Raw genomic sequence first — 23808 nt, forward strand, 5'->3', positions numbered from 1 at the left:
CTCCACCAGTCTTACACACTGCTTTGAATAACTTCATGCCACTCCAGGTGGAAAAATTCAATCAGTTCAGCTTGGTTTGATGGCTGTGATCATCCAACTTCCTCTTGATTATATTCCAAAGGTTTTCAATTTCATTTTTAAGTGGTCTCTTTTTTTTCCAGACCTGCATGTGATGTTGGATCTTTCCCTTAATAAATAAATTACTAAGTATAATATTTTAGTCCCATTTGTTTAACTGGGTTCCTGTTATCTACTTTTAGGACTGTGAAAATCTGATGATGATTTAGGTCATATTTATACAGAAACATAGAACATTTTAAAGGATTCACAAACTTTTAAATACCAGTGAAGGAAAAGGTCTGCCAGGACACCAACCTTCTCATTAGGAGCATGCCCCGATGTTGTACCATTTTTAGTTGCTGCAATTGAATTTTGGATTTAACAATTCAATTCTTATTTTCATCAAACAAGATGACATCCTTTCAGGAAAGATATTCCACGTGGTTACTTCCCACATTGAGATCTAATGTGTTTTCAAAGTGTGCTCTTCATTTTTTGAATGGTGTATACGCAACATGCCATTTCGTTTACCTCAGAAGGAATCTCAACAATTGTTGAAGCAGCAGAAGAATCTTCCGTCCGCAGGTGACCTTTACCCAAGCAGACATCATAAACTTTCAGATTCTCTCTGAGTGACTCAGAATCTACAGATTCCAATGGATACCATCCAACACAGCCTGTCCAGCCAAATATCACTCAGAGCAGATGACTTATCTCTGTCTGCCTGTTCCAGTATCATCCCTCTCCATCTCTATTTCCAACCTCTCAGACTATCTCTTTTTTTTTCTTGCAACTTCCCTCTCCTTCACTCTAAACAAAGCCTTCTCTCAATCTCTTTCAAGGTTATTCAAAGACAGGTAAGTGCAGAGAGATAAAAACACACAAAAAACACAGATGGCAAAATAACAAACATGAAAGATTGGCAAAAAAAACATCAAAAAAGAGAGCACTTCACCACAGGTTTTTGATGTGCATATCAAAAAGATAAGATTTCATATGACTAAAAAAAAAAGATAAATTCTCTTTTGTTTCGACACCCATATATACCTTATCTCTACACACATCTCAACACTAGCCTCAAATTATCACTTTCTTTTATGAAATCTCAGCAGAAGGAATATCTGAAAGAGACACTCCGACATATCGAATGCCCGAAAGAACAGAAAAGGATGAAATCGATGCAATCTATACAAGACAATACGTATTCACCTAAAATAGTACTTTTATACCAAAACGACTGATTCTCCATTTCAAAATAATTAACAATTTACAAAATAATCTAAAACAGAAACCACCTGAAACTATTCAAAATAATATGTACATGTGACAGAAAAAAGATACAATAGGAAAAACATGAAAGAATATTCAAAACAATGAACATGTGAAAAAAAATCAAGACAAGAAAACATGAAAGAAAAGTTTTGAAACAATGAAAAAAACAAACAAATAAAAATTTGTAAACAATGAAAACATGAGAGAAAAGAACAATTATGAGATAATGAAAACATGAAAAAGAAATGATTAAATAATGAATGCATGAAAGAGAAATCTAAAAATAATAGATGCATGAAAGAGAACTGTTGAAATAATAGATGCATGAAAAAGAACTGATGAAATAATAAATGGATAAAAGAGAACTGTTGAAATAATAAATGCATTACAGAAAACGGCTGAAATAATGAACACATGAAAGAGAACTGTTGAAAGAATAATCACAAAAAATAGAAATTGTGAAAAATGAACACATGAAGGAGAAATTTTAAAAAATGAACGCATTAAACACAAATTGAAATAATGAACACATGAAATAAAAATGCAGAAAAAATGAATGCATTAAAGAGAACTATTTAAATAATGAAGACACAAAAGAAAAATCTTTTTTGTGTCTTTACTGCTGCAAAATGTGTCTTTGGGAATAATGAACACATGAAAAGGACATTTTGAACTAAAGGACACATGAAAGTAAAATTTTAAGATAATAATAAACACATGAAGGAGAATATTTTTAATGATGAACACAAGAGAAACGCTAAAATGATGAAAATCTAAAGAGGAATTTAAAGTGAATAATCTTTGAAAAGAGGAGACTTGTGAACAGCTCTTAAAAGAGTCATTTTGAGATAATGAAAAGCTGAAAGAGCAAATTTGACATAATCATCAGCTGAAAGAGATGACGGTGGCACGGAGGTCAAAAAAAGGCCTTTTCGTCTCTCAGCAATGTCCTCATCTTTGCTCTCTTTCACACCTAATGCCACCTTCTCTCTCCGCAGCCTGACAAAAATTACAGTCTGTCACCCATTTTCCAGCCTCATTCTCCCCATCCACTGTTTTTGTTCCCTTTCGACGTTACAATTACCAGACATTTCCATCGCTCTTTTCTCCTCTTTGTTATCTGCCTGTGGCCGGTTTCTAAGTGCTCCTGTCTATATGTAAGCTCTTAAATAATTGAAGCCCAGAGACTGAGGATAATCTTCTCTTTCTCCCTCTCTTTTCATTAGCTGTGGGTTCGCTCGTCTTCGGTCTGTTATCTGATCAATCTCGGGCGGTGGGGAAACCCCCAGAGTGCCGTGGGCCCTCATACACCCAACCTAGATATTAAAAGCACAATGAAACCATCAAACAAATCACATTTCCCCCTTCAAACCTACTGTTCATCAGCAGCTATGAGGCAGAGGGAATACGGCTAGGTGTGGTCAGAGTCTGTTTTAGTAGAGCGTTTAGATTGTAAAACAGAGAGACACAATGCTGCGGTGAACAGAAGCGGTGACACTTTATACTCAGAATTGTTTGTGTGGTTTCTGAAACTGTGAAAAAAAGAAATAATGACATTAATACAGTTTGCGGTGAGGTGATTTAGACACAGAGTTTGTACAATGCTAATAGATAGGGTGTAAACCTTCATTACCATTATTTTTGGTTCCCTAAAGAAGAGAGATGTGTGTGAAGAACTTTTCTTCACAGTTCAGCTTCAGTTATAAAGCTGCTGGTCACCATATTGAGTCCAGCTCAAAGCCACTTATACTGACTATACACTAAATTGACCACCCAAACAAAATAAACCACACTACAAACAACTGATTTAATTTTCATTCTCAATTCACACATCAATTGGTAACATGAGATGAGCATGAGATGTGATGTATTAAGAGCCACGGTATCCAGGGTAATGTCAGCATACCACCAAGAAAGACAAACCACATGCAACAGGATTAACTGTGGATGCAAGAGGAAGCTGTCTGAAAGGGATGTTCGGGTGCTAACCCGGATTGTATCCAAAAAACATAAAACCACGGCTGCCCAAATCACGGCAGAATTCAATGTGCACTTCAACTCTCCTGTTTCCACCAGAACTGTCCGTCGGGACAATAAATTATTGTGGTCTAAAACCAGGTGTTTCAGTTCCATTGTCCAACCCCTGTATATAATACAAAAAAAAATCAGTGTTTTAGAAAATTGGAATATTGTATAGGACCAATTGGTACTTTTGACAGTCCTGCTAGAAAATAAAATACGCTTCTACATAAAAGTTGTCAGCAGAGGGAAGCATACTGACTGCACTGACTTTGGACTTGATATAACACAGTGGACCAACACCAACAGATGACATGTCTCTCCAAACCATCACTGACCATCAGTAAATTTTGCATTTTATTTGGAAATCAAGAGATCAGACTCTGGAGGAAGAGTGGAGAGACACACAGTCCAAACTGCTTGAGGTCTAGTGTGAAGTTTCCACAATCAGTGACATGTCATCTGCTGCTGTCTGAGAGAGAGATTTACAGTAATTTACTGCAACATAAACTTGATAGTAACTTCATATATTTACCTGTTTATCAATTCGTCTGGCCACTTATGTCTGCATCTATTCTATTGGACTGTTCACAAATCAAAAAAAGTAAAACTAATTGTCAGTCTATTGACCCATTAGTTAATGTATCTGTATGTGCATGTCTTTAAATTTATCAATCTATCAGTGTGTTAATCTGTTTAATAATCAGGTACTCTCTGTCCGTCTCATTTTGCCAGTGATAAAAAAAAGAAGAAATCTGAGTAATCCAGGTAGAGGTACATCTGCACAAATCTGATTGTAAATCATGCCAAACCACCTCTAAATGTGATTTGGATCTAAAAACTGGACTTTTACTTTTTACTGTCCATACAATTAAAAATAAATCTAGGTTCAGCTGTCATTCTTTAACATCTATCAGTGTCTTTAAATCTGTCTACTAATCATGAACTATGTCTGTCTATCTACCATCTATCCATCCATTCATCACTCTATCTACCACCTGGTATATTAATCTATCAGTGTCTTTCAGTCTGTCTATTAATCATACATTCACTACTATCAGTCTGTCTATTAATAAGGTAGTCTGTCAGTCAGGCTCTTAATCTATTTATCCATCCATCAATCCTTCCATTCATCCATCTCAATGAACATTAATTATAAATGAAAATGTGCTGCTATATTCTATTTCTCTTTTGGCTGCCGCTTCTGGGGTGTGCTGCACAAAAAAAAAGGCCAAGACGAGTGTAGATGTTAAATTCCAGTTTTAATGTCATCAACTGTTCAATAAATTAACATTTACATAATTAATACATTAATCATAGGATAAGTATTATTACTCTAATATCATACATCAATTTGACCTTTGACAAACTTCATATATACAGAGAGCTTGTGTGAAGTTCTGATCAGAACAGCAGTTTCATTCTTTACAGTGAATAAAATACAAGTCAAGGATGTGTAGTGTAGTTAAGTAAAATGAGTTCAAATAAAAAAAAAAGAAGATTTACAGCAGAAATCAGTGAAAAGATGAGAAGTCTGAGGAACTCTAAGTACCAACAATATAGTACTGACCATAGTCATAGTGCTACCCTTTCATACCATCCAGCTCTATTACACAAACCAGTAAAAATGACTTACATCCCTGTAAACTCATTTCATATAATACTACTGTCAGTTATTCAAGAACCTGTTTACACCTGGTAACTTCATGTGATTAGTATTTGGATTGTATCTTGAGAAGAGTTTAACCACATGCATTCGCACTTAGTAATCGGTTAGTCTAACAAAAATTTGATTAGTGTGTTTACTGAGTTTCTGTTGTACTGGGAGGAGTTTTGTTTGTAGAATGTTTCTTGGAGAAACAGATTCCAACTGCGTTCAAATGTTCACACTGCGTTCAAATGCAGATCAGTCCACTTCCTGAAGTGGTTTTGATTTGGCCTTGTTTTAACTGCATTTAAGGCGTGTTCACACATGCATCTTTATATATCTTGGCTTTACTCACATATAATCCAGATACTTCATACAAAAAGTGACCAGGTGTAAACAGGTAATAATCCCATTCAAAGCTGTACTTGTAAACATATGTGTATCATATATAAACAATAAAAACAATACTGCAAAACAAAATCCAGCACTAATAAGAACCTGTAACACATCTGATGCATCAAATAAACAGACAAAATAAATTAGCAAAAAATAATTTGTTCTGAAGATGCTGATAAAAATATCATAACACTACATAAATATAAAAAAATGAACCCTAAAACAGCAATCTGATGCCCTGAAGTTTACACTCATTCAGCTGCATTTGTTAAACTAACACAGACAGCTCTGACTAAAAGAAAGGCACTCCAGACCAGCTTCACTTTTTGTAGCTTTCATAAGTCGGGTTTCCAAACAAGACAAAAAAAAAAAAAAAGAAAGAAAAAAGAAAGAAAGGAATACAAAGTCGTACCACTTCACAGGGAAGAAAAAAAACAGATGAGCATGCTTCCAGTTGTGTCCGAGTGTTAAACATAAAAGTTCAGCGTAATAAAGAAAGAAGTGACTCCAGTAAGAATGCCATGGATGTTACAGTGTATGCATGAAACATCAGCAAATTAAGCCAGCACAGATCGAAGTGATAAACCACTGAACTCCATTTATCCATCCATCTCTCTCTCTCTCTCTCTTTCCCCTTATCTCACTCCCCTTCCCCCTCTTCTCTTCTTCCTTATCTCTCATTCTTTCTTTCCCTCTATCTCACATGCAGGTCTTTGAGGTTCAGCACAGAGGAAATGGTCAATGCAGCTGATACTATTTTTATCAGCAGATCCATGATGTGCAGCAGGATCTATTTTCAGTCTTTCGGTTCGACTCCAGCTGCACCTCCTCTCCCCTCTCCGATTCTCTTTTATTGCTCAGTCTCCGTGACTGATCTGATAGTTAAACAGTGTGAAAGGATCAGAGTGTGAGAACTACAACTCCCAGTGGGCACGCCGAATCCCCCCCAAACGTGTCCCACCTCATTGTTATTCATTAATATGTAAAAGACTATCAGATCCGGCTCTGCTCCGGTGCAGAGTTTCAATGACAATACTGTGCCAGTTTGCATTCGTCCACAGTCCACCTCATGACTACTCGTCACGAACTCCTCCATCCCCCTGCATGAACCTTTTATTTCCTTCTGATGTTGAGGAAAATAACAAAACAACTCTCCTTTCTCCAGAGAGAAGACTATACTATTATATTATTTAACACTATTTTTTATCTCATCATCAAATTAATAGTTGCACCCAGAAGGAAGAAGTCAGATTGCAATGGCATTCAAAAGAGAGAAAGAGGTTATCAGGAACAACAAATTATTACAATTTTAGACTAATATGGAGAAAATGTATTGAGTTACACATACAGAAGTATCGTGAACTGCCACAGTCTTGGTGTTGTAGAGTTGTAGAGGTTCCTAATGGTATCCTATGATAATTCATCATATGCTGCTTAAATATCCACACCAGACACTGCAGATTTTTTCAGTACGGGTGGAGTGTTGATAGAGCATCTAATAGCAACCCACACATTTTTAATCAGGGTTAGGTCTGACGACACAGCTGGTAATAGCAAGCTCTTGAGACAGCAGCAGTATGCGGACAAGCATTGTCCTGCTGGAATAGCCCACCGAAGTGTGGGATCAGAAAAGATCAGGCTACTGGTTGCAGGAACTTATTAATGTAATGATGAACTGTCAAAATGCCAAAATGTACCAACACCATGACTCCAGGTCAGTGACCGTGACAACAAACCACTCATCTTGGTGCTGACCACAGTGCATCCAGATGTGGATTAGCTTGTCATTTCAACCAAGACAAAAGCAGAATGGCAGCAGGTCTTCTTGAATACGTAGGCCTGGTGTCATGGTGTGGGATGCAATTTTGCATGATGCCAGGCAATACGACAGTCCAAAATTATATTACGTCAATAACTCCCTTTTTTGAACACACACACACTGGTTTGCTATTTCAACAGGACAATGCTCGTCCACATACTGCTGCCATCTTAAGAGCTTGCCTTGAAGGCACAGATGCTATGCCAGGGCCAGCTTCATTGCCTAACCTATACCTGATTCAAAATGTGTGGGATGCTATGACACACTATTAACACTCCACCCATACTGCAAATTCAGCAGGAATTGACTAAAAATTGAAGCTGCATAGGACTGATTATTTGATTATCACAGGGCATCATTAGTTATCTCTACGACTCAATAGCTAGATGTCTTGCGTTTAAACATGCATTACACACACTACTTCTGTATGTGTAGCTTAATAAACAACAGTCCATTCAAGTCTATATTTATAGTATATTTATATTTATATATTTATATTTTTCCCGGTAACCTGTATCTTCCACATCTTTAGAATAGCATCGCAATCCAACATGTCTTTCTAAGTGCAAATATTTTTTGATGATGAGTTTATACATTATTATTTGTATAATTACTACTTTCTTCCCTCTGAAGAGCGACAAAATGAACTTTTATCTCTAGGTCGCAGCAGCAAGGACCTGGAGTGTCTGAGCCCTTCCTGTGCAGCTTTCACGCTTTCCCCTTGTTCACGCTGCGTTCCGGTTATTACACCTGTCAGTGGTTGCAGAGGAAAAGCAGAATCTAAAGTTTAAAGAAAGGCAAGACCCATAACACTGACGGAAGCCCACAGCTGCACATAGAGCTGGGCAATACGACAATATTTCATTGTTATCTTGATAAATTCAGGATATCATCATCATTGCTACTTTAAGAACACTGAACAAAGGCATGCTTCTTCAGTGTTCATGAAAGCATCTGGTGCATTCTGTCTGTGTTTATATACTGTGCACCTTAAAAATGTCTTAAATTGTCAGGATAAAATATTTAGCCATATCTCCCACCACTAGCTGCACAATATTTACAGCTCTGGAAAAAAAATAGACCACTTAAAAATGATGAGTTTCTTTGATTTTACCAAATTAAAAACCTCTGGAATATAATTAAAAGGGACGATGGATGATTACAAGCCATCAAACCAAGCTGAACTGCTTGAATTTTTGCACCAGTAGTGGCATAAAGTTATCCAAAAGCAGTGTGTAAGACTGGTGGAGAACATGTCAAGATGCATGAAAACTGTGAGTTATTCCACCAAATATAGATTTCTCTCTATGAATATGAACTTGTTTCCATTGCATTATTTGAGGTCTGAAAGCTCTCCATCTTTTTTGTTATTTTAGCAATTTCTCATTTTTTGCAAATAAATGACAATATTACTGGAGTAATTAATTTTTTAGAATTTGTTGAAAAATGCTGTCCATAGTTTATAGAATAAAACTACAATGTTCCTTTTACTCAAACATATACCTATAAATAGCAAAATCAGAGAAACTGATTTATAAACTGAAGTGGTCTCTTAATTTTTTTCCAGAGCTATATAATGATAATTATTGCAATACAGCTGCGCAGTACTTGTATTGCAAGAGATTAAGCGCCTAATGAATCATACAGAATGCTGTAAGCATACTGACCAACCACAGCCAAAGCAGAGCATTTCTGTGAGTTTGTTAATGAATTTAAATGTCAAGTGTAACTAAATTTGGCAGACATAATGCAGGCCAACCTTTAAGCACATTACATATAGGCTTTGTGTGGGTTTAATATATCTGAAATCATATCACAATCACTGTATATCGCAATATGGTATTTGCCCTTTGCAAATGGGAAAGCTTGCGTAAAAAGCTGCAGGCAAGGCTCTGGCCCTCCAGGTTTTGAGGTTTTTAAGGCAGGGATGTCAGAATTGAGTTCTGGAAGACCACAGCACTGCAGACTCTTGCATTGCACACATGTGTAAGTTGTGAGGTGTTATCTTGTGAGGGATATTTAACACTGGCCAGAGACATCATTTTATTATCAAGTTGGAGCAAGGTCTGATATAGTGGGTGTCCCGATAGATGGGTCATTGAACTTTATAAGGAATTACCACCTATAGTGGACAGAGCAGTGAGTGGTAATGATCAAGGTCATGATCAGCGGCATCTGGTTACAATTGTCCGTGCAAACAGACAAGCAACTGGCAGAAATCACATCTACATTTAATGCAGGAGCCCCCCGACATGCAAATCCAGCAGGTCAGTGCAGCATTGTTTAGCTTCCATGGGATAAGATACTAATTCCTATCCCATGACTTTGAACATGTCAGTGTATGTATAAGAATTTAACTAAAATTTAATATTTTAATTTAAATCATGGCCTATATGTGGGTTAAAACTTTTAAAACAGTTTTATAGCTATCATCAAATCATGTACAGCTGATAATAAATACATGTTTAATTATAACTGAATACTAATAAGTCTGCAGTTTACAAGACAAATGGCCTTGATGAGTTGGACGCACTGTGTGTTAGAAGAGTGAAAACACTAATCTCTGCAGGATTGTTGCCCTTCAGCACGCCCCTGACGCCTCTGTTTTAAGGTGTCATCATGGCAATTCTCACAAGCTAACACTCCTGTGGTGCTGTTTAACGAAACTCTCCCTGTCCCTCTGCTGCCGCTCCGCTGCAGACGCTCCCTTTTCTGCTTCCTGCTTTTCCTGTCTGGCTACGTTTGCCACCTCTCTCACCACTACTTTTACCTCAGCCCTGACACCTCTCTCGCCCTCCGTCTCTTTGTCCTCTCCAACAAGACTGCCAACGTCACTCAGGTCGCCCAGATGCTCCACCGAGTCGCATTTCTCCAGGTCCGAGGCGATGGTCTGCAGGCTGATGACGGACATGGAGTCCGACCCAGCCCTCTCCACCCGTTCTCTCTGTCCCCATCCCTGCTCCCTGTGCTTCTCCACCCACTGCCTTGTTTTCTCCTGATCCGCCCAATCGTTATCCATTAGACTTGCCCCCAGCCCCCCATAAGCCCCCGCCTTTATGACGCCCTCAGACTCCGCTCCTACAGGAGAGCTTCGGCCCCCGCGGGCTCTGTTGCGCTTCCTGGCCGCTCGGATACGCCCCCTCTGAGCGTGGATCTGCTCGCTGATCTGCTCCAGGTTGCGCAGGGCGACAGAGTAACGGGTCTTCACCTTGGCCACACGCTCCTCCAGCTGGACCACTTTAGACTTGTGCTCCTGCAAATGGTTTACAGATTTATAAGAAGTGAACATTGCAAAAACATCATATATAGGCTATTACCTTGATTAGTTTTTTTTATTTCTTTTTATTTTTAATTTTTAAACATATGTCATAACGTCAAAAACTCCACGAACAAACTCTCCAATTCCTTTTGATTTGAAACATCTAAAGATAAACATGTATTTCACAGATATTCTGGCCTTTATCCATCTTATTTGTTCTCATTTCCACAGCAAGCGATCACTCAGGTTTGTGGACAGTGGTGTGGATGGATGCCAGTGTTTTTTGGTGCTTCCGTGTCTGTTACCTTTTGGCTCTCTCCCTTTAGTTAAGTTATTTTTAGATATGCCAGAGTCTTTAGCTAAACTCTGATAATGTTGCAACTAGGATTTTTCTAACTGCTGCCACTGCTAGTGTGGCTTATCACCTGAATAAATTAGACCTATGTTGATGTATAATAACTTTTTATCCTTTATTTAAAAGTTGTCTGGCCAGGCGCCGAGAGGTCCAGCGGTCTAAAGCGCTGCCACTATGAGCGGGAGGTCGCAGGTTCGAACCCCCACTCATGCAGCTTTGCCATCAAGCAGCCGGCGTTAGAGGGAGCAAAATTGGCCCTGCTCCCTCTGGGTGGGTAGATGGCGCTCACTCCCCACATCACTTCTATGGTGATGTCTGCAGCACAGGGCGTCTGTGAGCTGATGTATTGGAACCGAGCCGCTGCGCTTTCCTCCAAGCGCGCTGGCTGCTCGGTAATGCTGCATCAGCAGCAGCTCGAAAAGAAGGGGTGGCTGGCTTCACATGTATCGAGGAAGCATGTGCTAGTCTTCACCCTCCTGGTGTGTTGGGGCATTACTAGTGATGGGGGAGTCCTAATGAGTGGGTTGGATAATTGGCCGTGTAAATTGGGGAGAAAATGGGAAGAAAAAAAAAAAAAAAAAAAAAAGTTGTCTGGCCAGAGGAGGATGGGCCCCCCTCCTATTTATTAGCCTTGATAATACATGTACATATAATGTAGTACGTTTGATAGTACAAGGTACATGTGAGTTTTGTTTCCTCTCAATGGTTCTTCCTCCTCCAGAGCTGAGGGAGTTTTTCCTTGCCTCCATTGCTCACATAGGGGTTCTACAGTGTGTTGTTTGTGTCGTATGTTTTGTCAGATTCTCTATTCCGCTACTAAACTGATTTGATGAACTCCAGATGGAATAGACAAGGACGATGTGTGAGTGGGTGTTTTGGGTGTGGGTGTGTGTACGTATGGAAACACCTTAAACATACTAGCGTTTCCACATTACTGCCTAATTAACACATTACAGTTGCCTAATTAACACATTACAGTTGGGGAGAGGGGTGCGCTACCCGGCACTAGATGAAACAATCTGCGACTTTCACACACATTACAACTGTCTATTCAAATTAAAATGAAAAGAAACCTAGGTTAATCTCATGTACCTGGATGGGGTGGAATCATGTGACTACACCTGCAGTGGCATGTTTTAAGGGGACATAATACAAACAGAGAAAGACAGGAAAGAATGAACAGTATATAAAATAAAAGGGTTAACAGAATAAATAAATATTATACAAGACTAAGTTGGTCCTGGATTATGATTTTATTTCATTTTCAGTTCATTGCCACACCTGCTGGGAGGTATATCACATAGTAATTTATCCAAGTCAAAACCTACAATTTTGTAAAAGGCTTTCATATAGTTTAAGTCTTTTGAAGAAGAATACAGAGTGCATTCACTGATTTCAATCTGCCCAAACAAACAAGCACATATCATCCTGCTGCTATTGTGCGAGAGAGTTTCACTGTTGTGTGTGAAAACCATGATGGGGTGTATTTTGTACGTGCTTCTGGTATTCATTCATATTTTGAGCATTGAGCACAGAGTGTTTAGTTGAAAGGTGTCTAGCTCAAATACAATCAAAACAATGCCACTGTTCCGTTTTAAAATAGCTAAACGCTGCTGTCTTCATGTCTCTTTGTTCAATCCTGATGACGTGCCTCACTTTTGCAGGTTGTGGATAATGCCTATTTACATTTGCATAAGTAGAACACAAAAGAGCGGAAGTGGATTGGGCTTAAAATAGCCAATAGCCTTCACTAGATGATTCTGCAATGACATCTGCGCACCAACAAGACAACTTCAATGAAAATGTATGAGAGTTTGAGGATCTCAGGTACTGCAATACTGTGAAACTCAAGAGTAATATTATTGAGTTTTTATTCACTACCATAACTTAGTGGTAGGTAACCATGATGATACAAGGTTGTAGTTTATGAGGTTAGACTGGGGAACTACAATGTGGAGCCACAAACAAACCCATGGATTAATAGAAATATGAATTTCAATCTAAAAACATGCATTGTGTGTATACCTTACACACCTCCCAAATCACAGCATTGTATTGTGTTATTTACAGTTGTGGTCAAAAGTTTACATACACTTGTAAAAAAACATAATGTTATGGCTGTCTTGAGTTTTCAATAAGTTCTACAACTCTTATTTTTCTGTGATAGAGTGATCGGAACACATACATGTTTGTCACAAAAAACAGTCATAAAATTTGGTTCTTTCATAAATTTATTATGGGTCTGCTGAAAATGTCACCAAATCTGCTGGGTCAAAAATATACATACAGCAACAAAATTGGTCAATTTTGGTGATGTAGCGAGTTGTGTCAATCAAATTAGCTTCATGTCATGGCCTCTTCACTTCTTGTAAGTGATTCTGATTGACTACAGCTGTTGACTTCTCATGAGCCCATTTAAATAGGGCTCATTTGACCCAGTGATTAGACTCAGCTACAAAAGCTACAATGGGAAAGTCAAAGGAACTCAGTGTGGATCTGAAAAAGCGAATTATTGACTTGAACAAGTCAGGGAAGTCACTTGGAGCCATTTCAAAGCAGCTACAGGTCCCAAGAGCAACTGTGCAGACAATTATACGCAAGTATAAAGTGCATGGAACAGTTGTGTCACTGCCACGATCAGGAAGAAAACGCAAGCTATCACATGCTGCCGAGAGGAGATTGGTCAGGATGGTCAAGAGTCAACCAAGAATCACCAAGAAGCAGGTCTGCAAGGATTTGGAAGCTGATGGAACACAGGTGTCAGTCTCCACAGTCAAGCGTGTTTTACATCGCCATGGACTGAGAGGCTGCCGTGCAAGAAAGAAGCCCTTGCTCCAGAAAAGGCACCTTAAGACTCGGCTGAAGTTTGCTGCTGATCACATGGACAAAGATAAAACCTTCTGGAGGAAAGTTCTCTGGTCAGACGAAACAAAAATTGAGCTGTTTGGCCACAACACCCAGCAATATGTTTGGAGGAGAAAAGGTGAGGCCTTTAATCCCAGGAACACCATGCCTACTGTCAAGCATGGTGGTGGTAGTATTATGCTCTGGGGATGTTTTGCTGCCAGTGGAACTGGTTCTTTGCAGAAAGTAAATGGGATAATGAAGAAGGAGGATTACCTCCAAATTCTGCAGGAAAACTTAAAACCATCAGCCCGAAGGTTGGGTCTTGGGCGCAGTTGGGTGTTCCAACAAGACAATGACCCAAAACACACATCAAAAGTGGTAAAGGAATGGCTAAACCAGGCTAGAATTAAGGTTTTAGAATGGCCTTCCCAAAGTCCTGACTTAAACCCCATTGAGAACATGTGGACAGTGCTAAAGAAATGGGTTCATGCAAGAAAACCATCACATTTAGCTGAACTGCACCAATTCTGTCAAGAAGAGTGGTCAAACATTCGACCTGAAGCTTGCCAGGAGCTTGTGGATGGCTACCAAAAGCGCCTAGTTGCCGTGAAAATGGCCAAGGGACATGTAACCAAATACTAATGTTGCTGTATGTATATTTTTGACCCAGCAGATTTGGTGACATTTTCAGCAGACCCATAATAAATTTATGAAAGAACCAAATTTTATGACTGTTTTTTGTGACAAACATGTATGTGTTCCGATCACTCTATCACAGAAAAATAAGAGTTGTAGAACTTATTGAAAACTCAAGACAGCCATAACATTATGTTTTTTTACAAGTGTATGTAAACTTTTGACCACAACTGTATGAAGGAAAAAAAAAACTTTATTCTGAGGGGCCACAAGTCATCTTTCATCTTTCTACTTCAATAGAAAACTAATAATAAAGCTTTTCATATTAGAACACCAAGGTTTTAGACTTTAGAAAACTCTCTACTCTCTGAGGACACAGTTTTTAACAGCTTATATAAGAACAGCAGCAGGAATGATAAATCAATGAGTCTCTCAGGAGCAGGATAAGTTAAGACTTGGGCAAGTTTCTTACCTCAAGGATGTGGTTGAACTGGGCCTTGAGCTCAAAGTAAGGTTTGGACTTGAGGATGACCCTCTTGAGGGCTTTCTGCAGGGTCTGCACTCGGGCTTCAGCCTCCTGGCACAGCTGAGTGACCCGCTGGTGCTCTCTCTCGCTCCTCAGACGCTCCTCCTCTGCTTCGTTCACCTAACAAGTTGGGGTGTAAGAAAATATTGAATTTGTGTAATAGTGTGATCATGTGTTTTACAATACTGTATTCATTTTCAAAAACAGCATTCATTCTAGTTATTAATTTACCTATAATGATTGTGTTCAGCCAGTGATTCATTTAGTGTTGTGTTTAAACCCAGCCACTTGATAGCTCTGTTCTGACTGCATAAAAAGCAAGCTTTTCTTTTAATTGTATGTTTTTAAGTTTAAATTTGAACTTGATTCAAAAGTTTTTTTTCTATACATATCCTTGCTTCAAGTATTACAATAATTAGTAATATCTTGAATCGTAAGCCCAGTTCCTTCCAATATACAGCCAATCAACTCTCTAGGAGCAAGATAACCGCCACAAAGCTCTTCGTCTTATTGCAGCATTTACATAGCACAACTGGTAGCCGGTAGAATACATTATCCAAGTGTCTCTGCTGAGAGTTAATTAGATAATGCTTGAGATAAATTAAATTACAAAAGGCTGCAGTGAATCAGCATTAAAACATCCATTAAAACAGTATAAGTTCGGTAATTCAACAAACACGGATGCTGATCTCAGATGGTAAAGATCTTACACAGCACAACTGCAGAGTAAGACTCCAAAGGAATCCAGATGAAGACATTTAACCTTGATCATTAAGTGCAGGTACGCATTAATCACCATCATTGATCGGCCCTGGAGAGCAAGCGTTTAAGCAGCAGAGAGGTCATTAGAATCCAAGCAAAACCGGTAATGGGATAAGAGCCTTTACCGCAAACCCACTGTTTATACGACCTGTGCTTTCATGCTTTCAGTGAAGGAATTCCATGTGTGTTCTAGCTAATTAGCCTTGTCTGATAAGCCGTAGTGTTTAGCTATTTAATCGAGCCGTACAAACCAAATAGGTCAGGACCTCATTTTTAATGTGCAGGAACGAGGTGGAGTGCAGAGCTGGGCACAGTCAAACCCATCTGTTATTTCTGCTACTTGCATTCTAGCAAGATTACTACTATTTTCACACAAGCAACCTGCACAAATCTGCTACAATCTTCCAGCACCTACTGTTAGTGAACAATTCACTGGAGTGTTTCACTGTGAGTGAAAATGCTATGTATTGTACCCCCCCATAAATAAACTGTGATTAATATACACACACAGATATATATATTTCTTAAAATGATACTAGATTACAGGCACCAATAGGACGTTCAAAATAATATAATAGTGCAACTCAAAAACAAAATTAATTTAGGTTACAAATCTAGTCCTCAGGGTGACTGTATTGCAGGCCTAAAAGGTAACTGTTAAACTTTAATAATAAAGAATTATATTTCTAAGGAAAGTCTATTTATACTCCTACTTATAATTGATGTTTGTTCCTTCCTAAATGCTAGTACATCAGGAAGGAGCAGTGAACTTTAAAAAAAAAAAAGTGTATAAATCTAAATTATGGGCAAAAAATTAAAATGCTCAGATGTGGTTTACCAAGCCTATTTACAACCCTGTAATTTTGCCTCAGACTTCAGCATGAACATTTGTCTTTATGTGGGCTTGTGGAAGAAAAAACATTAGGCTCTGTGTTTATTAGCTTTTTTAAGGCATGGGCAACTGCTTGCAGAAGCCCGCAAATTATAGTTTAGGTTTAACGGCACAAAAATAAATACAGTAATTATTCACAAGTTTTACTGGAGAGTGTTGCTGTCCATCAGTTGAGTCTTTTCAGTGTGAGAAGCTGGAAAGATTGCAGGTGGGATAGCTTTTAGCCTTGCCCCCACTCGCTTTACTGAGTCTGGCTTTTTTGAGTCTTATCAGTAAAAAAAAAAGCTAACATTGCTTTGACATGGAAAGTCCAGATAAATAGCCAGCTAAGCTGCTCTAAATTTATTTCAAGGTATCAGACTTCAGATAAGAGAAGAGGTGGGAATAACTGGCATTAGCTTGACTCACATTAGCCTAGAATGGATTCCCATTTTTTCTCCTGGCTTTTGCATGGTTTATTTCAATGAAAATTAAGAAAAATACTGTTTAAATATCTCAGTATTTACTTACATAATTTAGTATTTAAATAAAACAAACTAAATAAAAAAGTAGTTTGACTGAGTATGTAACATTACAACAACAGAACATTCTATTCTGTTCAAACAATACTGATATCTATGTGAAATAATTTATAAAAAGGTTTCAAACAAACAGTGACAATGTATACAGCTCTGGAAAAAAAAATAAGAGACCACTTAAAAATTAATTTGATTTTACCAAATTATAAACCTCTGCAATATAATCAAGACAAAGGTGGATGATCACAAGCCATCAAATTAAGCTGAACTGCTTGTATTTTTGCACCAGGAGTGGCATAAAGTTATCCAAAAGCAGTGTGTAAGACTGGTGGAGGAGAACATGCAAAGATACGTTAAAACTGTGATTAAAACCAGGGTTATTCCACCAAATATTGATTTTGGAACTCTTAAAACTTTATGAATATCAACTAGTTTTCTTCGCATTTTAATGGAAGTTAAATATAGCAATCAGACCTCAAATAATGCAAACATCAGCATAGCAAAGATGGGTAAAACACCTATTCTCAGTTAACTTTTTTTAATGTACCTTGGATGTTGCGTGGTTGAGCATCTCCTGCCAGGTAGGGTCCATAGTGTTCCTGTCAGCCAGAAGGCCCTGTTCTGCCACGTACACCATTTCCCTAGCAGCGGTGTGCATGGAGACGGCCCTCTCGTAGCGCAGAGCAGCTTTCTGGGTCTCTTGCTGGGCCTGCAGGTGAATCAATCAATCAAAGCTTAACCGGAGATACAGCCATCAATCATCCTGCTCTTAAACATAGCCACATCTGTCAAGAGAGTCTGAGAGGTTGACCTTTCGGTGAAAAATAAAGTAGACGAGGACAATGTGAATGCATTACAGGCTCAGAGAATAAAAGCATGACGGAGAAAAGGGAAATAATGATTCTTGTTATGCATGATGGGGTGAGTCCCATCCATCATATGCAGGATCGTAACCAGGCACACAACAATTCCAGACCAAGACACTGACCAATAAAAGTGCAGAAGACCAGAACTGACACCCAATTAAACAGCATGCAAGGACATGACTAAAGACCATTTAGTTTACATAAAGGGCTGACTCGTCAAGACGGAACTGCTGTGCTAGAATAAAAAGCGCCTAAACAATCAATACATGGAGGGAACTTAAAATAACAGACCATATTTCAGAGGATAACATGGGGAGAGCATGTCACTGCCACAAAAGATGAAGTCCAGAACAAAGTCAGACATGATCCTAGTTAATGAAGACAGATGCAGGTTCATGGGGTGGAAAAACAACACTAGAACCTGGATCACCACCCAAAAACAGCTTGAACGGATGCACAAGGTTGCTCAAAGTTTAAGGTCACAACAAAAAGATTGATGGCAGCTCCTGTTAGACTGCAGGCATAATTTTTGTGAAGCTATGCCTCAGCTGTCTCAAACGGAAAGAGTAAGCCCTAAACCGCCATGTGGTCGGAATACCAATTCTCTCAGAACACAATAAAACACAGGAGCCCGACTCTTCAATATGATTTCAGCTCTAGAAATGGAGAAGATGGCTGCTACTCCTCTTGTAAACTATGCAACATACTTTTGTAGCCTTTTATATATACACATTAACGTTGTACCCAAAGATTCACAGATCTCATTTCTATCTCAGAATTAAAAAATGGTGGTTAACAGGGACAGTGGAGGTAAAGTTTTGGTCTGGAAAAACACTTTTTTTGATTGCAAAAAAAAAAAAAAAAATTCAGAAACATTAATCAGACTCTGGAGCAATGGTGCACAGTTCTACTGTGCAGATCCACCAAAACAAATATGCCTATTTCCTGCATCCTAACCCCATAATTTATCATTAAAATGTTTTTTTTATAAACATCTAAACAAGCCTTTTGAAAACTTTATGTTTGGGGAAAAAAACTCTCTGATTGTTAACTCCTGATGTTGCAGGGAAACAGGGAACATTTTCAGTGGCAAAGAAACATCTGTAAAAAACAACATCTGTAAAAGAGATGAAATAAGAAGAATGCCCTCTGCAGCAGGACAATGATCCTTAACACAACTCACCTCAAAAGGCGAAGGTTTTTCCCTGACCCTCATAGAACCAGACGTAATAGCCATATAATATGAATGATTGTCAAAATAGCAAGAGACCACTGACCATGCAGGGTATCCAAACTTTTGTTTTAGCCCTTGTTCTAGCACATTTTGAAACATGTTACAACATGAAAATATAAACACAACCTTGCTTTTTATTAAAGAAATATGTCATTTTTAAATCTTTTCTAAATCAAATCATCCATTACTTGTTTAGATGACAGTAACATAACCAGGGGTGCCCAAAGTTTCACATGCCAGTGAAGGTATACACATTTCTAAAGATTTCTTCTGTAGTAGGATTTGTGATGATATAATACAGGAAGAGAGAATGTTTTTATTCACCTCAATGCATAATGCTAAGTAACTAGAGAAAATACATTTACCTCAACACAAAATACTTACATATATTATTTACTCACTGTAGTCTATTTTAGTGATTTATTATATAAGGTCAGGCTGGGCATTCGTTGTTTATGCTGCAGTTCCATCTTAGTGCTTAACTTGCACCAGTGATCATTAATTTTGAACCCTTCAGAGTTTTTTAATTGCTCAACATCTCAGTGTGGTCTGAGACAAGTGTTTTTTAATCAGCCCAGTTTGTCTAAAGCTAAGTTGTTGTTTTGAAGCTTTCATTACTTCTTAGTTCATTTAGCCTCAAAGTCCCAGTGCCTATTGGTGCTGCTAGGCAGAACACATTGTCATTTCACATTCTGTTTTTGCCAAACTTCTCCTTCTGAAGGATCTGAATGATAGAGCAGGTGGGACAACTCTGCCATACAGATATAAAGTGGAACAGAAACACTCCAAATTAACGTAACTTCGTTAGGCCCCAATAATCACGCTCTATGTTCTGAGTAGAGTCCACTCAGTCTCTCCCAAAGTGTGTTTATAGTTCTTCAAGCGAATGGGCTGACCAGGTCAAACTTACAATCCAATTCTGTTTCAATTGTTTTCAATTACACTCCATGGCCTCTGAAGTGAGTTTTCCACCAGTCCAATTACATGTCTGAGATTGGCTGCTAACAACGCTAATGAAAATTGATCTGCAAATCATATCTTGTATTTCCAGGGGTTAATCGTATTAAGGGGCACACAGGCTGCCAATTAAGCCAAGGGATATTTTCTGGGTCATTTTCACCATACTCACCCAATGGGAGCGATTATTATCATTCATGAGAGGCATGACGACACACACAATCAGAATGCTTATTTCTGAATCAAGGACAAAATCTTATATTCTATAAGAAGAAGGTCATACGATGCTCTTTTTGTGGTTTAACATACCTCTTTAGCCAGTCTACGTGCTTCATAATATGGCCGGGCCTTCTCTATGCAGGCACCGAGCTGTGAGCCCTGAGCGTTGAGTTTGCGAGCCGAGTCTGTGAGGATTCTCCGGTAGCTGGATCTTGCCTCCTAAAAGAAAGAGAGTAAGTGAAATTTATCTGTGTTGATATGTGTTGTTCTCATAAAGAGTTCCCCAATAGTGGAACAAATTACCTTCCACTACCAGATCAGGAGAATCTCTCGCTATCTTCAAGAAACTCCTGAAGACAGAGCTCTTCAAAGAGCACTTACTCTCCTAACACCTCTAACACACTAACGACTTCTAACCTCATTTCCTACTTCCACTCCTTTACTTATTGATATAAAAAAAAACCCAGCAATTTCCATCAGATTTGACCAGAAGTAAATTATTCTACATGTCATTGAATTAACGATGCACATGTATCCAAGCCTAAAGTAAAATAAACAATACTGGGCAGAAATAATCTCTGGAAAATGAGAACATTAAACATATTTTTTTCAACATACAATAGCAATAAAACGTGTAGCTCTAACTAAAAGGTATTAATAAAATTAAGTAAAGTAACCACAATATTTTCCTTTTGAATTTCTTGACCATGTTTCCACATAAAACTAACAGTAGAAGTTCTGAAATATCCACTGTTTTGTTATCCACTAACAAAAACTAATCTAATGGGATTAGTTTTACCTAGGGAAAAAAAATAATTATCACAGGACATTCATTCAGTAATTTTAGTCCTGTCCATATGCTCCACCTCTGTCTTTTTTTTTTTTTTTTTTTTTCAAAAAAAGTGTGTGCTACTCTGATAAAATTAGGTGAAAATTTCATAAAAAAAAAAATATATATATAGAAGTTTTGAAAGTATGGAGATGCAAGGAGGTGTTAGGTTTCATTTCGCACAGCACTGATAGCTTGGGCTGTACAGGTCTCTGATAAACCTAGTATCAAGCGACATACAGCAATCAAATCCAAAAAAAGAGGAGCCAAAGGACTCCTTAGAGGCGCAGTGATTCTCACTGCATTGGGGAAGAGATTGTAACTTCCTTATTATTATACATGCTTTATATTATTGGTTAGCATTACAAGTTTTCTGAAATGATGATGAGTCATACATTTTTTCTGATGTCCGGTAGTAAAATGACATTACCCCACCTCCCCAGGTAAAACTAATCCTGTTCCTATAGGGCTAAAGACAGTCTATAAGCATTCTTCGAAAGCTTAGAGAAGCAGGCCTAGTTTGTTCCCCAGGACTGGAAGGGATTGGCTATGGCTATTCACAGCTATTGCACACTTTGATTTCTGAATTCTACCACCATGCTGGAAATTTATTTTCACTCTGTAATAACCAGTGTGAGTATCATGGACGGGATCAAAGCAGAAAGTGAATTCCACTGTAGTTCTGAGCAATGGTGGCATTTGTAATGTATTATATTTAACAGTCAGAAAACAGCCAGAGCTATCAGGTGTATAAGAGAAATTGAACAAGAGAGCAAACGAAAAATCTATCTAAATAAACTCCTAGTCAAAAAAAAAAAAAACATACAGTATGTCCATCTGCCATACACCAGTTATTGAAGGGTGTTTGAACGATGACTCTTTATTTTAGATGAAGAACTACAAAACAAGCACTTGATCTCCCAACAAGACAATAAAAGATTGCCCAGTACTCTTTAAGTGATGAAGTGGGTTGAGGAGAGAGGCCGTTCAAGTGATGTCATGAACAACACAATCACTAGATTTAAATCCCGCTGATGCTGAGCGCTTTCCCAGGGACTGCTTTGGGAAATGCGTGCGGACATGTCTTGAAATAAAGTACAAAAAAGCCAGACACACACTGTGTAAACATTTAATTTCTTTTGCCTTAATTGAAGCACTTTTTCTCAGTTTGTGAAATGTAAATCTTTAACACATTTTACAAACAGACTGCTAGTTTAGGGGATCAATGTCTTAAAGAGAGTGTAATTTCTAAATTGCAACATGCAACACAAGTCAGAGCCAGGAAGTTTAAGTTAATGGCGGTTGTCCACCTCATGATCCTTACTCAAATAACCTTTAAATCTCGTTTAAATCTACTATTCAAACTAATATCCACCTCTTACAGAAAACCATCTAACAGGGCTACAAAACTGGTCTCTGAAACACACAGGTCTGTGTTATTGTTATATCATAAATCTCATTTTCTTTCTAGCTACCCAACAGCACCCCAGAGGAATCACAAACTCCAGGCGTTTATGTGTTTCTGTGCTCGTTAAATAAAAACAATTTCAAAACCCAAATCCTGACTCACATCCAGCTGCAGCTCCAGTCTGTTTATCTCATCACTGGCCTGGTTCAGATGCTCTAACTCTTCCTACAGTCAGAATGAGAGGGAGACAAAACACACAAAATACAATAAATAAGACAAAAATATATATTTGATTTAGTACAGTGTCGCAATAAGTGCATTTATTTTTATTTATGCATTTTGACCTATTATTTTTTTTTACCAGTGCAACAATAGCAGACTATCCAGTTCTGAAATAGCATCCAACAAATCAGACTGGTGCCCATCTATCATTATAACCTAGCTAAATAATACCTGAATTCTGGGATCCAGCTCTTCTTCATCGTACTGCTCCTCCTCCTCGTCCTCTTCAGCTCCCTCCTTGTCCATGCTGCTGCTGCTGCGGGGGTCGTGAGCTCCAGGCTCGGGCTGCCCGCTGCTCCCCCGGTCTCCAAGGCGCTCCTTCAGCGCCCCGCCCGCCTCCTGCGCCTCTGCGGCCGGGTTGTGTTCCGTCCAGCCCGCGGCCTCCGGTGCTCCAGAACCGGGGGGATTCTCACGCAGCCTCCCCGGCTCCATACGTGGCCTTGATTCACAGAGTGTTCAGTGAGGTTTAGCTAAAATACAGCCTGTAGCGGCGCGTAAAAATGTCTTTAAACGTTAAAATGTGAGATTTTTACGTTCATGTTTGGATGCTAGCTAACGGAGTGGACCGTTAGTTAGCCTAGCTAGCTAGTTAGCATTGAACTCAGCTTAGCTAACTTAGCTTACTGTTCAGGTGCAGAGCTAGTAGGTTAGCTGACATGCTAAGTCTAGCTTAGCTTAGCGTACAGCAGAACTGTTTAGCTAAGCTAAATGAGTTAGTGACACTATTTAAACACGTTTAAAGCCCACCGTGCACACTTTACACTCTTTTAAATGTCAGTTAAAGCTAAAAAAATAATCCCCAGTGTTGTAATTAAAATGATAAACTGTGCGCTACCTTGCTCTGCGTGTGTTAGGCTCCCTCTCATCCCCTGCCTCGCCTTCCCTCCCCGCCTTGTTCAGGAGTGCGGCTGGGATTTGCCCCCTCATCAACTCCACTTCCCTTACTCAGGGCTTTGGAAATGTGCACATCTATCCACCTTTTATTATTTCTCATATGAAAAAGG

The 23808-nt window shown here is 38.7% G+C and overlaps 1 protein-coding gene across 1 annotated transcript; it reads right to left on the reverse strand.

Annotated features, from left to right (window-relative positions):
* Window positions 1-4594: 4594 nt before the first annotated feature.
* Window positions 4595-23746, reverse strand: sh3bp5lb (SH3-binding domain protein 5-like, b). The gene is made up of 7 exons (XM_015600875.3): window positions 23640-23746; window positions 22976-23243; window positions 22685-22747; window positions 20376-20504; window positions 17557-17718; window positions 14784-14957; window positions 4595-10467 (listed from the first exon to the last, which is right to left on the reverse strand). The coding sequence occupies exons 1-7, from the start codon at window positions 23729-23731 to the stop codon at window positions 9844-9846; spliced, it is 1512 nt and encodes a 503-aa protein (XP_015456361.3). The 5' UTR covers window positions 23732-23746; the 3' UTR covers window positions 4595-9843.
* Between the last annotated feature and the right edge of the window lie 62 nt (window positions 23747-23808).

The sequence above is a fragment of the Astyanax mexicanus genome, chromosome 3, assembly GCF_023375975.1.
Source record: "Astyanax mexicanus isolate ESR-SI-001 chromosome 3, AstMex3_surface, whole genome shotgun sequence".
NCBI lineage: Eukaryota > Metazoa > Chordata > Actinopteri > Characiformes > Acestrorhamphidae > Astyanax > Astyanax mexicanus.

Bases quoted from the DNA above. Each gene is read 5' to 3' on its own strand.
- sh3bp5lb (XM_015600875.3), bottom strand. From the start codon at position 23,731: ATGAGGGGGCAAATCCCAGCCGCACTCCTGAACAAGGCGGGGAGGGAA. The intron at 20,505-22,684 runs GTGAGTCAGGAT...TCTTTCTTTTAG, and splicing joins GACTGGAGCTGCAGCTGGAT to GAGGCAAGATCCAGCTACCG. The intron at 10,468-14,783 runs GTAAGAAACTTG...AACCATTTGCAG, and splicing joins AGTTCAACCACATCCTTGAG to GAGCACAAGTCTAAAGTGGT.